At 33.3% G+C, this 15,362-nt stretch overlaps 2 protein-coding genes and 1 pseudogene across 5 annotated transcripts; all 3 read left to right on the forward strand.

Annotated features, from left to right (window-relative positions):
• The first annotated feature begins 663 nt into the window (after positions 1 to 663).
• On the forward strand, positions 664 to 1,823 carry LOC143531075 (ER membrane protein complex subunit 8/9 homolog). Its single transcript, XM_077026459.1, has 3 exons — positions 664 to 996; positions 1,390 to 1,550; positions 1,648 to 1,823. The coding sequence occupies exons 1-3, from the start codon at positions 916 to 918 to the stop codon at positions 1,676 to 1,678; spliced, it is 273 nt and encodes a 90-aa protein (XP_076882574.1). The 5' UTR covers positions 664 to 915; the 3' UTR covers positions 1,679 to 1,823.
• A 1,774-nt stretch (positions 1,824 to 3,597) lies between these two features.
• On the forward strand, positions 3,598 to 7,738 carry LOC143531092 (uncharacterized; annotated as a pseudogene). Its single transcript, XR_013134963.1, has 9 exons — positions 3,598 to 3,752; positions 4,649 to 4,834; positions 5,391 to 5,518; positions 5,601 to 5,684; positions 5,789 to 5,985; positions 6,130 to 6,225; positions 6,316 to 6,409; positions 6,500 to 6,613; positions 7,300 to 7,738. The product of XR_013134963.1 is annotated as an uncharacterized LOC143531092 (transcript).
• A 1,198-nt stretch (positions 7,739 to 8,936) lies between these two features.
• Positions 8,937 to 12,989, forward strand: LOC143531091 (serine/threonine-protein kinase D6PKL2-like). Of its 3 annotated transcripts, none has more exons than XM_077026476.1 (4): positions 8,937 to 9,013; positions 9,781 to 9,851; positions 10,249 to 10,917; positions 11,950 to 12,989. In XM_077026476.1, the coding sequence occupies exons 3-4, from the start codon at positions 10,349 to 10,351 to the stop codon at positions 12,833 to 12,835; spliced, it is 1,455 nt and encodes a 484-aa protein (XP_076882591.1). In that variant the 5' UTR covers positions 8,937 to 9,013; positions 9,781 to 9,851; positions 10,249 to 10,348; the 3' UTR covers positions 12,836 to 12,989. The 3 variants fall into 3 exon arrangements, with proteins under 3 accessions (XP_076882591.1, XP_076882593.1, XP_076882594.1); XM_077026478.1 differs by having other exon boundaries at positions 10,305 to 10,917; XM_077026479.1 differs by lacking the exon at positions 8,937 to 9,013 and having other exon boundaries at positions 9,476 to 9,851.
• Positions 12,990 to 15,362: the final 2,373 nt, after the last annotated feature.

A 15,362-nucleotide genomic window follows, 5' to 3' on the forward strand; every position in this document is an offset into this window, starting at 1 on the left:
GATGTTGAAATTTTATCTAAACTTATTATTATTATTATTATTATTATTATTATTATTATTATTATTTAAATTAGTATAAGGGTCTTTATGTCATTAGTATCAAGTACATATGGGGTCAAACTTGTATATTGTAATTAGGAAGGGTTTATATGTAGATAGTCAAAGGTTGATCGGTGTTTAATTTTCAAACGTTGTGTTGTTTGGGAAGGCACTAATTCAGGTTATATAAATGGAGTACGATGTGGTGTGCTTTTTGATTACCAACAGCATACGAAAAGCGGTGTGCTTTTGCACTTTGCGCCTTGGTTTAAGACCATGTCGCATAGGTGTGATTCTCGCTTTTTAAAACCAAGCTCGAAGCGCCTCACACTTTTTAAAAATCAGATTGCCTAGGATGTTCCTGTTCCAATTCATCTGAATTGGAGTATTGGACATATGTAGGGGTGTAAACGAGCCGAGCCCGAGCTTATTTAAGCTCGAGTTGGGTTCGGCTCCGGTCGTTTATTATTTATTAAATAGTATATATATATATATTTATAAATATAGTATATAACATAATGTGTTTTATTAATTTATTTGTATTATAATCTCATATCCAATAAGCATTATTATGTAAATATATATAAAATACATTAAATAAAATATTGTATTTTTAATGTGCTCGTTTACGCTCGCGAGCCTACTTGAGCTCAATAAGTGAAACTCGGGCTCGTTTATCAAACAAGCTTGTTTTAGGCTCGAGTTAGGGCTTGAGCTCGTTTAAGCTCTGTTTGTTTCGAGTTTTTAGGAGCCGATCTCTAGTAGCAGCCCCAACTATTTCCGAATAAATTGTCTGTTGGTAATCGCAACTTGATTTTGTAATCAATTCTTAATATCAGAATTTGATCATTTAACTCATCATCAGTTCGTTCACAAATGTATTGTTTATGGCGACAGCTGGATAACAGAAAACTTGGAGCTTTACAAAACAAGAAGGATACAGGTCCTGTAGTGCAGGTATGATAAACCAGAATTCTCAATTGCTATGATTGAATATCAGTTTCCTTGATGACTGTGTATATACTTTTAATTTGTGATAAGAAATCGATGCTACTTATGTGTGTTTATTTTGATATCTTATTTTTCAATTTTTTACGAGCCGGGGGTCTCACCGGAAGCAGTCTCTATATTCCTATGGGATAGAGGTAAGGCTGTCTACATCTTACCCTCCTCAGACCCTACCATAGCATTGCTATTGGTGGGATATACTGAGTACGATGATGATGATGATGATGATGATGATGATGATGATGATGATGATTTTTCAATTTTTAATACAAAACACCTTGCGCATGCATGACTGCATGTCAGTTCAAATTTTCAGTAATTTTTGGTTTCTGTTTATGTCAGCTTTATACACGAGACTCGTCTAAAAGTTGGAAGCAAGTTGAGTCAAACCGGCAGTTGACCACGAAGGAGCCATCTGCCAACATTGTCTTGTTGGATTTTATTTCACCCGAGAAATGGAACGATATTGTCGACTTTGATGACCATCTTGATGACATAAGCAAGTAAGGACCATTGGCTTTTTTCAAATATTTGTTGAGATTATAAAAATGTTAAACTGGGAAATAATTATCGGTTTTATATTTATTTTTGTGCGTGTAGGGATTGGTTGAATTCTGGGCTATTCAAGTGACGTACCGGTTTTGACTGTAAGCAAAGATAGATCAATAGATCAAAGACACTTAAATGCATCTATCTATTTTCCATATCTTGTAACCTCTGTGTTTTTGAATCAGATGAGGATTAGTTTTTTTTTTCTGATTGTAGTTGGAACAATACTGCATTGCCTTTTTTTATTTTGATCTAATTTTTTTAATCTATTTGTAAAACTCATTTAGATTAAAGTAAAATTGTAAAACTCATTTATGCCCTGCTGGCGGTGCACGCATATAATGTATATATGTGTGAACTCTCGGGTGGGCAAAAGTAAAATTGCACTAATTTTGACGTTATTTTACTAATCTCGTGAAAATAACGTTAAAAGTGGGGGAAGGTTAATCAGGCATCATGTGGTGGCGTTGATAGCCGAAAGACAAGGGCACATGCATCAATCAGCCGGTGTCCCGATGATTGAGTGCTATGTGCCTTATGTCCAAGGCTTGATGCAAAACTACTATCGAGCCGGGAGTCTCATCGGAAGCAGCCTCTCTATCCCTATGGGGTAGAGGTAAGGTTGTCTACATCTTACCCTCCTCAGACCCTACCATAGCATTGCTATTGGTGGGATATACTGAGTACGATGATGATGATGATGATGATGATGATGATGAAAACTCATTTCTGTTAGTAAACAAACATTGAAAGTTTAGAATTTTACTAACGTTGACTGACGACTGACTAAATCAAATTACTGTCTGATATGTTGTGCGATGTTTAGATAATCAAATAAGCGGCTAATCTATAGGGTTAAAGCAGGATGATATCATAGTCAACTTAGACGATAAAGTTGTTTAAACGATAAGTGTTTTTGTTGTTTTTTTTACGAGTCAATTAAACGATAGAGTCGTTTAAAATACAAATGCATACATTGTGTATAACAAGCATGAGGGTAAGATGCTGTTAGTGGCAATCTATATTTGTACCAACGTATTTTATCACACTACACACTTCTAAATACTAATGGCTTTAGCAATCAAAGTATGATGTATACCCCTATTACCCCCAACCAATGACCATCTTGTTCCACAATGAATCACATAAATCAACCAAGTTTATCATCATCAATGAATCATATTTATACTTGTACTTGTTCGGCCCCAAAAACGTGCATAACATTTAAAAGGTGGGGTTGACGAACTCACCCAACTAGCACACACATGTAAGGTTCAATTTTATCTCGTTACTCCACTTGTTTCGGCTCCAAATAGCTTAATTACCATCACCAACCGCAGCCGCCACCACTGAACCGCCACTTGAATTCCAAGACTCACATCTACAATCTTTAAGTAGTATTTAAGTCAAAAGCACACACTTATGTATTTGAACCCATATTGCTTCTTAAAATAAGAAGTTTCTATCGATTTTTTTCACTTTATAAAATGAGTTCATACAATTCATGAATCCAATTTTACTAGAAAACCATAAAAACCATTTGTGTAAGATGGTAAAGCTAATTGATCATTCCATTCATAACGATTACAATCAAGGCCGGCTATGAGGTAGGGCCGGGTGGTTGATCGACCCCTAGTCCGACACCCCGATAGGCTAGATATTTTTTAATTATACACATATTTTTTTTAAAAAAAAATATGTATTTTTAATGTTTAAAATCAACTTCTCAACTAACCTTGGACCCAAATTCTTAAAGAATAATATGCTCAACCAAAATGTTTGCAATCAAACGATGTATTAAACTTGTGGATGTGTTTGAGAAATAATAGTAAAAATAAGCATAATATAGGGTCGAAAGCTAGAATTTAGAAAACCTAAAGGAATTAAATTAAAAATTTTAAAAAGTTAAGTGTACGTACATGTATATATATATTGATATAAACCCTAACCCCTTCAAAACCCCTATTATTATTATTATTATTATTATTCTTCACAGTCGTTGTATTATATTCTCCGCAACCAATTCAACTGCAACGATGCCTAAGATTCCACTTTTGGATCTGCCTGTGCTGCCACAGAATAATAATAATCAGCTTCCGCTTCTTCTTCAGCTTCAGAAAACTCGAGTATCCTGCAACAACGATGCTCCCACTCATGTATTTACATTTACTCCACTTTCACTTTATTATTATTATTATTATTATTATTATTATTATTATTATTATTATTCTTTGTTTATTTCATTCACTCTGTTAGTTTAGCCTACGTATGATTTCGTTTATTAACTATACGCCGAATACGAGCAAAAAGTTTGTTCTTTAATTTACATTTGTTTATTTTCGCTTATAGGTTAAAATACAAAGGGTTTCAAGTCGTTAAAAATTTTTGTATATTTTAATTTGTTTACGCCCATTTATTTAAGCCACTTTACATTTTTGTTTTTAAGTTTCTTCCTGTGTTTTTGTTAGTTAATATATTCATTAATATTTCTTTGGCCCATTAGTATTGATTTAACAACATTATAGGCTCATAACATTGTTGCTTTTAACTAGTTTTAGCTTAGTTATGTTTGTGAACCATTCCTTTATAGTGTTGACATTTTACAAACAAACATAAACGAACACGGACTTGTTCATTTTCTTAACGAGTGAACACGGACAAGAAAACTCTGGTTTTTTAATTGTTTGCTCGTTTGGTTAAAGTTGATATTTCACTGAATTGATGACAGAATTTAGTTTTTTTTTGTTTTTGTTTTTTGATTTTGAAAGTTTGTTCATTTACTAAACAACCGAATATCAGCAAAAAGTTTGTTCATTTATGTTCGTTCATTACATTTGTTTGTTTTCGGTAATATATTCATTTAATTTTTTATTTTTTTGGCTTGGTATCGTTTTAATTGTTCGTGTTTGTTTGGTTAAATTTAAATGAAAGAACAGGGACATGCTCTGTTTATGTTCATTCGGTTCGTTTACGAGCCTGATTTTGATTGCTAGTTGGTTTAATTAATGACTGAATTTGGGCTTTTTAGTTTGGTTTTATTATGATTTTGAAGACAGAGGATATAACCTACTCCGGTGCGTATGCAGCGTTGGGAGTGGATAACAGCTTAAGGCTTGATGAATTTAGGAAAAACTTTCAAGTCAAAGTGATTAGGCTCGATAATGAAGATATGGAGTTTGATTTGATCGGAATCGATGCTTCGATTGCGAATGCTTTCAGGAGAATCCTCATATCTGAGGTAGTTTCTTCATTGCTATTTTGTATATTAATTCTTGATAGGCCTCTGCACGGTTCTCCCTGGGTCAGTTTTTGGGCTAAAACCGAACCAGTAACCGAAGTTTCTGTTGGGCTTCCGATTTTTCGGTTTATTCTTTTGAGCTTGAAAGTTTCGGGCCTAAAAAATTTGGCCAATATAGTGATTTATGGCCTAATGCTCTAAAATCATTTCGTTGATTAATAACTAATTGATTATTATTATATATTTGGGATAAAATATTGAGTTACATATATATTAGGTTTTTGTAAATGACTTAAAATGAAAAATAAAAAAAGAAAATCTACATATTCGGTTTGGTTTGTTTTTTCTGTTTTTTTTTATATGCTAAACCTAAACCGTACTTTAAGTTCTGTTTTCACAAAAACATAAAACCAAGGCATTGGATTTTGTTTCGGTTCAAGTCTTTTTTTTTTTTTTTTGACTTCGGATTGGTTGTTTTTTCAGTTTCATGCACACCCCTAATTCTTGCAATGGAGGTCAATTGAACCACTATTTGTTTTGAATGTTTTGTATGCAGCTGCCTACTATGGCTATTGATAAGGTGTTTTTTTGCCAACAATACATCAGTTGTACAAGATGAAGTTCTTGCACACCGATTGGGTCTCGTTCCAATAAAAGTTGATCCAAGGCTGTTCGATTATACAGGTTATTATCTTTTAGATATTTTTACAATTTCATGTAATGTTCCATATTTACATTATTAATTAACTTCCACTTATTTATCCAGAAAACGATGTCCCTAATGAGAAAAACACCATTGTTTTTAAACTCCATGTTAATTGTAATAAGAAATCTGGTGAACGCCTCACAGGTAACAAAAACATCCTTACATATGATGCTCAAAATCTTGGCTTTTGAACATAACCTAATTTTAGCTTCTTTTGTTGTTTGGATGACCATGATGATGTGGCACAGTGTACTCAGATGATCTTAAGTGGTTGCCATCTGGCAGTGAATATATTCTGTCCACTGAAAACAATGCTTCAGACTCAACATCAAAACCGAAAACTTACACGTCATTCACTTCCAGCCAAACATCTTTACCAGAATTATCAAAGGATCCTATAACGGTCACTGAGAAAATTATTCTCTCAAAGCTTGGGCCTGGACAGGTAATTCTTTAGTTTCAATAACATTTATACAAATACCCTATTATTATTATTATTGCTGTTATTATTATTAATGTTGTTGTTATTATTATTATTATTATTATTACTATTTAACATAGTAGTAATGATGTTTTTATACGTATATAGGAAATTGAGCTAGAAGCACATGCTACTAAAGGTATTGGTAGAACACATGCCAAGTGGTCTCCTGTTGTCACTGCTTGGTACCGAATGCTTCCTGAGGTAACAACATAATATTTTACAGATACATTGTATATTGACATGTGACAGAATATCATGAGATATTTCTTGTTTTATTTGTTTTTATTTAAGGTTGTATTGTTGCAAGAAATCGAAAATGAGGATGCTGAAAAACTTGTAAAAATATGCCCAGTTAATGTGTTTGACATTGAAGATATGGGTAAAGGTATTTTGTTTGTTGTATATTTATATTTTGATGTTTTGTTTTAAAATACATGAAGGTGGATTAAACCATATGATGTCACATATTGAATAGGTGTGAAGAGGGCAACTGTGGCTAGACCATGAGACTGCACACTGTGTCGGGAATGCATTCAAGAGGGATGGGAGGAAAAAGTGGCCCTAAGACGTGCCAAAGATCATTTTATATGTAAGTACAGTTAATTAGTTGCATAATTGATAATCACTATGCATGTAAACGAACCGAACGGACATGAACATGGTATGCTCATGTTCGTTTATTTTACTTTTAACTGAACAAACGATTGAACATGAACAGTTAAACGAACGAGGTTTTCTTCTTCGCTTGTTAAGAAAATGAACATGTTCATCTTCATTTTTGTTTGTTCGTAGTATAAACGAACAGTTCAAGAACGTAAAGGAACATACACACGGATGTTAACGAACATAACTGAGTGAACACTAGTTTAAAGTAAACATGAATTTTAATCTGTTGGGCCCAAAAAAGTCAATAGAGCTAGACTAAGTTGTAATCAGCGATATATTACTTTAATGAAACTAGACTAAATTGTTATAGGCCTAACAGTTTAAATGAACAATGGAATGAACAAACTTATAAAAACGAATATAAATGAACACACATGAACAAGACATAAACGAACTAAATGAACCAAAATTTTTGTTAATGTTTGTTTCTATATTATAAATGTAGAACATAAACGAACTTTCCAATGAATGGTTCGTTTACAGGCCTAATAATCACTAGTCAGGCTGGTTTGGTAACTGGCTCGGTAAAATTAACAAAATTTTAAACGGGTTTGGGTTGCCCCACTATCGTTTTTATTAAATACAAATCTTGATTTTATTGTGCATTAGTTACTATTGAATCAACTGGAGCATTGCCACCTGAGGTGTTATTTACTGAAGCTGTCAAGATTTTAGAAGACAAGTGTGAAAGGGTTATAACCGTGCTTTCATAGGTCGATTGCTTCTTTATATTTGTCTCATATAAGTTATTCGGTTCGTGCTACATTCTTCTGAAAGGGTTCTTGGAATGTAGATTTTAAGCATATTTTGTGACTACTTTTCGGTGCCGGTTTTGTAGGAAAGAAGTTAATGTTACTGTTTCAATTGTGGTTGTTTGGAAGTTTATTTCAGTATAGGATGTGATGATGATAAAGTTAAAAAAAGTATTGAGTTGCTTTTAACTATTGCCAATCATTTACTTCCCATTAAACCAACCATAAAGCTGTGTAATCATCAAATTACTTCACGTTTTGACCAACATATTCATATTCACCAAACCCTTAATATTGTCAAGTACATAAACGTGACAAAAGAAAGATCTAATTTTGTGAAGTGGACAAATTAGAGATCTATTTCATGAAACAAAGTGATCTAACTTTATAAAACAAACTTTGCTTCAACAATTGGTTATTACTTATTCTTTATTCAAATGTAGGATCTTATTATAATTAAATTTGAGTTAGTTTGAATTAAAGACATGTCTTACCAATTAATATTATCCGCTTTACTTACGTGAAACTCGTAGGTTTTACTTAATAATCGAATAAATTAAATTGGTGGGGTATGTCAAGTTAACAGAACTTAAAGACGAAGATGACATAATATTTTATTTATAACTAAAATGTAATTGTCGGATACTCGTGTACTTTTTGTTGTAAAATTGTAACTTAAATGTATTAATATACGAGAAAAATATAAAATACAAAATCATTTGGTTAAAAGGGTCATATTCATGTCAACCCGAGGATACTCGTAGTCGTGTCATGTTTGGGTCATTTGGGTTCATATGTCTGATACAATTTACAGGTCCGTGTCGTGTTCAGGTTGAACCTGCCAACCCTTTTAACACCCCATAATTCGAAGCAATAATCTCTTGATTCTTGGGTTACTCTGTAAATAAGATCTGAATCCCTAACCTTTTGATTATTGGATTACTTTGTACTTTGTAACAAGATTTAAACCCTTTAAGATATCAATACACGATAAAAAGAGTAGAAAATCATCTGGTTAAAACGGGTCTTATTCATGTCATGTTTGGATTCATATTTCCAACACAATTTTTATGTCCGTGCAGTATTTAGGTTGGACCTGCCAACCATAGTACACAACCTGTATTAACTTTTAACACATAATTTAAACCTACAACCTTTGATTCTTGGGTTATAATATAACACGATCTGAACTCACAAATTTTCTTTTTGATTATTTGATTATTTTGAAAACAAGATATAAACCCTTTTAACATGTTGATCCTCTAAGATCCTTTGGCACCCTAGATGAAACTTTATCTTTTGAAAAACATAAGCAATTAGAAAACAAGCAACAAAGTTATTGTGAATATACTATACTATCACAGCTTTATATCACACCACCACACTATTATTATTATTATTTGGACAAAGTTATGGGACAGAGTGCACTCTCTTTTTACTCTTTATATCACACCACCACACTATTATTATTATTGTTTGGACCATTACTAGTATACTATACTATACTATACTATCTCTCTTTCATAATGCTTCACCAAGAACCCTAAAGTTAGTTGTTTCTCATCTTTCAGGTATATTATATGCTTTTTCTGCTTATCCATCCTTTGATTCTTGATTATCTTTTCAACTATTCATTGTTGTGGGCTCACATTACTCCTCTGCAAATATATTCATTGGTTCTTGGACAAGATCAAGATCACAGCTTTATGTGTTCTTGTTAATTGGTCTATTTGTTGTGTCTTGGAGAAGATCAAGATCAAAACTTTATGAGTTTTTGTTAATGGGTTCTTGATTTCTTGATGATTTTTGTTGTTGGGTGTTCTTGAAACTGTAATTTAGCTCTGCAAATATGTTCATTGTTTATTGGTGAAGATCAAGTTCACAACTTTATGAGTTTTTGTTAATGGGTTCTTGATTTCTTGAAAGTTTCTGTTTGTGGGTGTTCTTCAAAACTGTCATTTAGCTCTGGAAATTAATTCATTTTTTATTCAAGAAGATCAAGTTCAAAACTTTATGAATTTTTGTTAATGGGTTCTTGATTTCTTGTAAATTTGTGTTGGTGGGTGTGTTTGAAACTATTATTTAGCTCTGGAAATTAATTCATTTTTTATTCAAGAAGATCAAGATCACAACTTTATGAATTTTTGTTAATGGGTTCTTGATTTCTTGAAAGTTTCTGTTGGTGGGTGCTCTTGGAACTGTAATTTTGATGGTTTCTTGATTTGTTTAAATTTTGAAACTAGATGATGTTCATTGACAGTAGATCTGTCACCAGTTTGAAATTTGCTGACTTTATTTGTAAAAGTTGTTTAAAATAACAATATGTGGATTAAAGCAGGATCACGAATCCGGGCTTTGGGTATGTGACTTATCGCGGGTTGAAATCCGACGGTAGCAGATCGCCAAGAGGTTAGTTAGTTATAATCAATTTTTAATGTTTGGATTAACATATTCTAGTGTTGGTTGATATAGTTGTCACAAAACTGATTATCTGTCTACAGGTTTTTGCCAAACATTACTTTACAAGAATGGCCTTTTTGGTCATTTTATGAATACTCGAATAGTCAGATTTATCAAACAATTAAATCATGTGATTAATTCTTCTTCAAGCTATTAAACCAAATCCACAAACTACCTTTTACAAGATTTGATAATTAATTTGCAAGCAATCACTTTTAAACACACATCCAAACAACCCCGATACAAGATCTAATGTGAAACATGTGTTCCCGCCAAAAACCCGACCCGACCCGCTTGTATTCAAGTATTGAAAATTTAACAATTTAAAACTCCTCCACAAATGCAGATCCACAAGAAACATCTAAATTCAAGTGTTGACTTATCTATTATCATCAAAACCAGGTCAAAGCTTGCTGCTTGGTCGGTCAACGCAAGTTAAATAGTCAATGGGCTCAGTCAAGGAAACAAAACCGTCGATACCGACCGCTCAAAACTTCAGCATTTCAAAATCCACTGAAAAAACAGACAATACCGAAAGTGGGAAAACAAGTATATGCAGAGGAAGCACAAGCACCGATCTAAGTGATGAAAGCAACTACAGCACTTTCAGTAGCCACATCAGCAAACCCCACAAATCAAACGACTCGCGGTGGGAAGCAATCCAGACCGTTAGATCAAGAGACGGGGTTTTGGGTCTGAACCATTTCAGACTTTTGAAAAGATTGGGGTGTGGTGATATTGGCAGTGTGTATTTGTGTGAACTCAGTGGCATGAAATCTTATTTTGCAATGAAAGTGATGGATAAAGTGTCACTCGAGGGTCGGAACAAGTTGTCACGAGTGGAAACGGAACGGGAGATACTTCAATGTTTGGATCACCCGTTTCTTCCGACTTTGTATACTCATTTTGAGACGGATAAGTTCTCGTGTTTGGTGATGGAGTTTTGCCCGGGTGGCGATTTGCATATGTTGAGACAGAGGCAACCCGCGAAGCGGTTTTGCGAACAAGCTGTCAAGTATTATTCTGATCCCAACTTGTTTTTTTTTTCATAAAGTTTGAATCTTATATTAATCTTGATAGCCTTTTTTTTCCCATAAAGTTTGAATCTTTACTAATCTTGATATAAGGTGGGATCACACAACTCACATTGTCTAGCAAAACATGCAATAGATAGATATAAACTTGACCGCTCGGGCTGGGTTGATCTGAAAACACAATGTTTTAAAAGTTTTCTAAATAAAATTATTTAGGAGGTCTTGTCATTAAAATCAGGCGTGTATAGAAGTTGTGCCGAACTTGAGATCGAGCTTAGCTCAGTCTTGGTTTGTTTCTAGATCTATATCCAAAACTCAAGTTCAGCTTGTTTATTATTTGATGAATTAACTTATTTATATGCTTATATTTTTATGCATATACAAATAGAATCTTATATACTTAACATAATATATATTATTTAGTTATAGTTTTATCATAATTACAGACATACGAATATTTATTAAAAAAAAACTATAATATATATGTATTTTGTCATATATATTTATTCTGTTAAATAAAGTTATATATTATTTAAGGGTGGTTCATTGAACCCCACCCTGTATATTATTTAACTATAATTTTAGCATAATTATATCTTGTAATATACATTGATTCTATAATTAAAAGTTATTAAATTTATTCTGTTAGATAAAAATTATATATTATTTAATTATATATAGGGTGGTTCATTGAACCTCACCCTATATATTATTTAGCTATAGTTTTAGCATAATTATTCTTGTAATATACGTTAATTCTATAATTAAAAGTTACTATACTTATATAAATAATAGACTCGTCTAACACGTGAGCTTAGTAAAACTCATATGGCCGGGCTCACTTATTAAACGAGCTTCAATTTAGGCTGATCTACTTGATTTAAGCTCTTAACAAGCTGAACTCGAGTATTCACAAATGTCACGACTCGTTTACACGAGCAACTTTTAACCTCAGTATAACTCTATCTACTCAATCATAAATAATCATGTCTTTTTGCATATTTGTTTTCCAGGTTTTATGTCGCAGAGATCCTTCTCGCCATGGAATACCTACACATGCTCGGGATCGTGTACCGTGACCTAAAGCCCGAAAACGTGCTCGTTAGAGAAGACGGTCACATAATGCTGTCCGACTTCGATCTCTCCCTTCGCTGCTCAGTCAACCCAACAATGGTCAACTCATCTTCTGACAGCAACGAACCCCTTCGAAAGACCTCCAACTACTGCATCCAACCCGCCTGCATCGAGCCAACATCATGCATCGAACCGTCTTGCGTGGTCCCCGCATCATGTTTCTCACCAAGATTCTTCAGATCCAAAAAAGACAAGAAAGACAAAAAACCCAAGTCAGAAATCAACAACCAAGTAACCCCGTTGCCCGAGCTCATGGCGGAGCCCACCGGGGTCCGGTCAATGTCGTTTGTTGGGACCCACGAGTATCTAGCCCCGGAGATTATTAAAAACGAGGGGCATGGAAGTGCCGTTGATTGGTGGACACTTGGAATATTTTTATACGAGTTACTTTTCGGCAAGACCCCGTTTAAAGGGCCCAATAACCGGGCCACATTGACCAACGTCGTCGGTCAGCCGTTGCGGTTCCCCGAGTCTCCAGTGGTGAGCTTCCCAGCGCGGGATTTGATCAGGGGGTTATTAGTAAAAGAGCCACGAAACCGACTGGCTTATAAAAGAGGAGCCACTGAGATTAAACAACATCCGTTTTTTGAAGGGGTGAACTGGGCATTGATCCGGTGTGCGAGCCCACCGGAGGTCCCGAAGGTGGTGGTGTTTGAGCGGGTTGACTCACCGGTGAGCTTGGGTTTGGAGAAGAAGACGGGGGCGCTCGTGATCGCGCCCGAGAAGAAGGGGTCTCAGAACTATTTGGAGTTTGATTTCTTTTGAATTAATTAAAATCAATGTTGTAAAGATGTTTTTGTATGGGTTTTGTTTTGTGGGGGGTTTTTGTTATGTTTTGTTTTGGACAGTTGGTGAAAAATGTGACAGTTTGTGTTCGTTAATGTTAATATCATATACGAGGTTAGCCCTCTTTGGGCTTAATATTTTTACCTTTTAAGTAATAAATAAACTAAATAATAATTTTTACTGGACTAGCTATACAACTTTTTTTGGGTCACAATTCACAATTTTTTTAAACGGCTTTAGCACAACTGATTGACGAGGGGTCCATCTTGAGTCACTAATTAATGGGTTAGTGTTAAAAAAGGATTATGGTCAATCAAATTATTAGTATTTGGTCAACTTCATGACATTGGAAAGTGATTAGTGAATACATAATTGATGATAACCCAAATCATATAATATAAATTATTCGGTCATGAATCGTCAAAAGAGTTGTTATTTGATTGTAGAGTATATTGATTATTCAGTGTGTGAATGTGTTAAACTAAACTATGTTTATATAGCGATAAGATTGTGATTGAATGAGATTGTTTATTGGATTGGCTATCCAAACCAAAGTCATGGTATGACCATATTTTAATTACGTGATTGAAACAACTCAATGAAAGAATCAAATGTAATATTATGTTCATGAAACAATTGATGTCAACACTAACCACTACTCTTCATGACTTCATGGTTCAACAGTTTAACACCTTACTTTTTTTAATTAGTTTAAGGTGTTTAAAAAGATACATATCTTTATCTTTAAGTTAACTTTAACCAATACTTCAACTTTGGTCAAACTGATATGCTAGATTAAACTATATCAAAATAAAACATTTTATTAATATATAAATTTGTGAAAATAATCATTTATAAGAAATTGAAAGAATCAAGTTATGTACACATTTTTGTGTAAGATTGTGTGGATATACAATAAATCTTGAAAAAACATATTTAATCAATTTTGTAATGTTCGTACAATATGTTCTTGAGATTCAAAACATATTGTAATATCCGTGCATGAAAAGTAGTACTTTTTATGGATTTAATAGCACACCTTTTAAGTTTGACCATATTCTTTGAACCATTTTCTCTTAACATTCTTTTATTTTACTTATAAAAGGAATACAAAGGTAACAAATCTTAGGTCATTGTTTAATAGAGATGATAGGGATATTATAGGGGTGTACAAAGCTTTTATAAAATTTTCTTGGGTATTATGTAGTAAATTTGCTAAAAGTAGTCAAATAATAAATAACTAAAATTATACTAATCTAAATATAAGTAATACTTTAGACCCTTAAACTTAACTTAAACTACTAACCGGCAGGTGAACCGGTCGACTCTAGTACAGCTAAGTAAGTCCGGATATCGAACCCACGAGACTCTTTAAATTACGAAACTAGCAAATAAGACTCAACTACAAGACACGACTATTTATTAATAATATTTGAGGGGGAATTTAATACTAATAATTAAAACTTAATAATTAACTAACGATTACTTTAATTAAACTAATAATAAACTAATTAATAAATTAATAAAACCTAAACCTAATTTATATAATAATAAAATATAATCATAACTACTTAATTAATTAATTTAATATAAAACCTTAACCTAATTAATTTAACTAAATAAAACAATTAAGAAAACTTGGATTGATTCATATGATAAAGATAACTACCTAGGCTAGAATCCCCAATGTTGCGGCAATCAAATAACTGGCAAACTTAAGTTATGGAACTGGGATCGTAAAAGAGACCCTTGACAGAAAACCCGAACAGGACCCTTGACCTTCAAGAAGACGCCTATGAATTTCTAACAAGTTTTAAGACTTACCAGTTTTATGAATTAAACTTCCTTACGGTTATTTAATAATTTATGTATAAGTATCTTTATGACGAAATCCTACCTTACAGCGCGGAAATCAAAGATAGTTAAGAAGACTCAATTGACTTAATGGACTAAGTTGACAATCAAACCTAGACGGACTCCTTACGAAGAACTAAATCTAGCAATCCTGACCAACAAAGATATATCAATAACCTATCACCTTACTGCTTTCTAGGCTAGCAGCTCACTTTTATCTATTTAATTAGTTTTATTGTTTCTATGATCTTAATGCATATCAATCATAAACTAGTCAAGAACACACAGTAAATGACCTAACAAAACCCTATCATATGAAACAATCACCAAGGGCAATGTGAAACAATAAATCCAAGTAAATAAAACCAAGCAATCATACGCGTCAATCAATTTAAACTGAACAATTTACTTAGAACATAAAATCCATAACGAACAAAATCCCAAACAAAATCAGACCGAACAAAGGTTCATCACGACCTAGGTAGTTTATGGAGTTTAGCCTAGCATCATATAGTCTAAATCACACAAAACAAATAAAACTGAAAACATTGTGAAAATAATGAGAACCGAAAGATTAAAGGCGATAAAATCCGTAGTCTTCGATCTTGAACGTAAAGCTCTTCACCGGATGTTCTCGTGTCTTCCAAACCTC

Source organism: Bidens hawaiensis, unplaced genomic scaffold (genome assembly GCF_021521415.1).
Source record: "Bidens hawaiensis isolate Kalapana, Puna unplaced genomic scaffold, B.hawaiensis_p1.1 tig00009076_1, whole genome shotgun sequence".
In the NCBI taxonomy this organism is placed as follows: Eukaryota; Viridiplantae; Streptophyta; class Magnoliopsida; order Asterales; family Asteraceae; genus Bidens; species Bidens hawaiensis.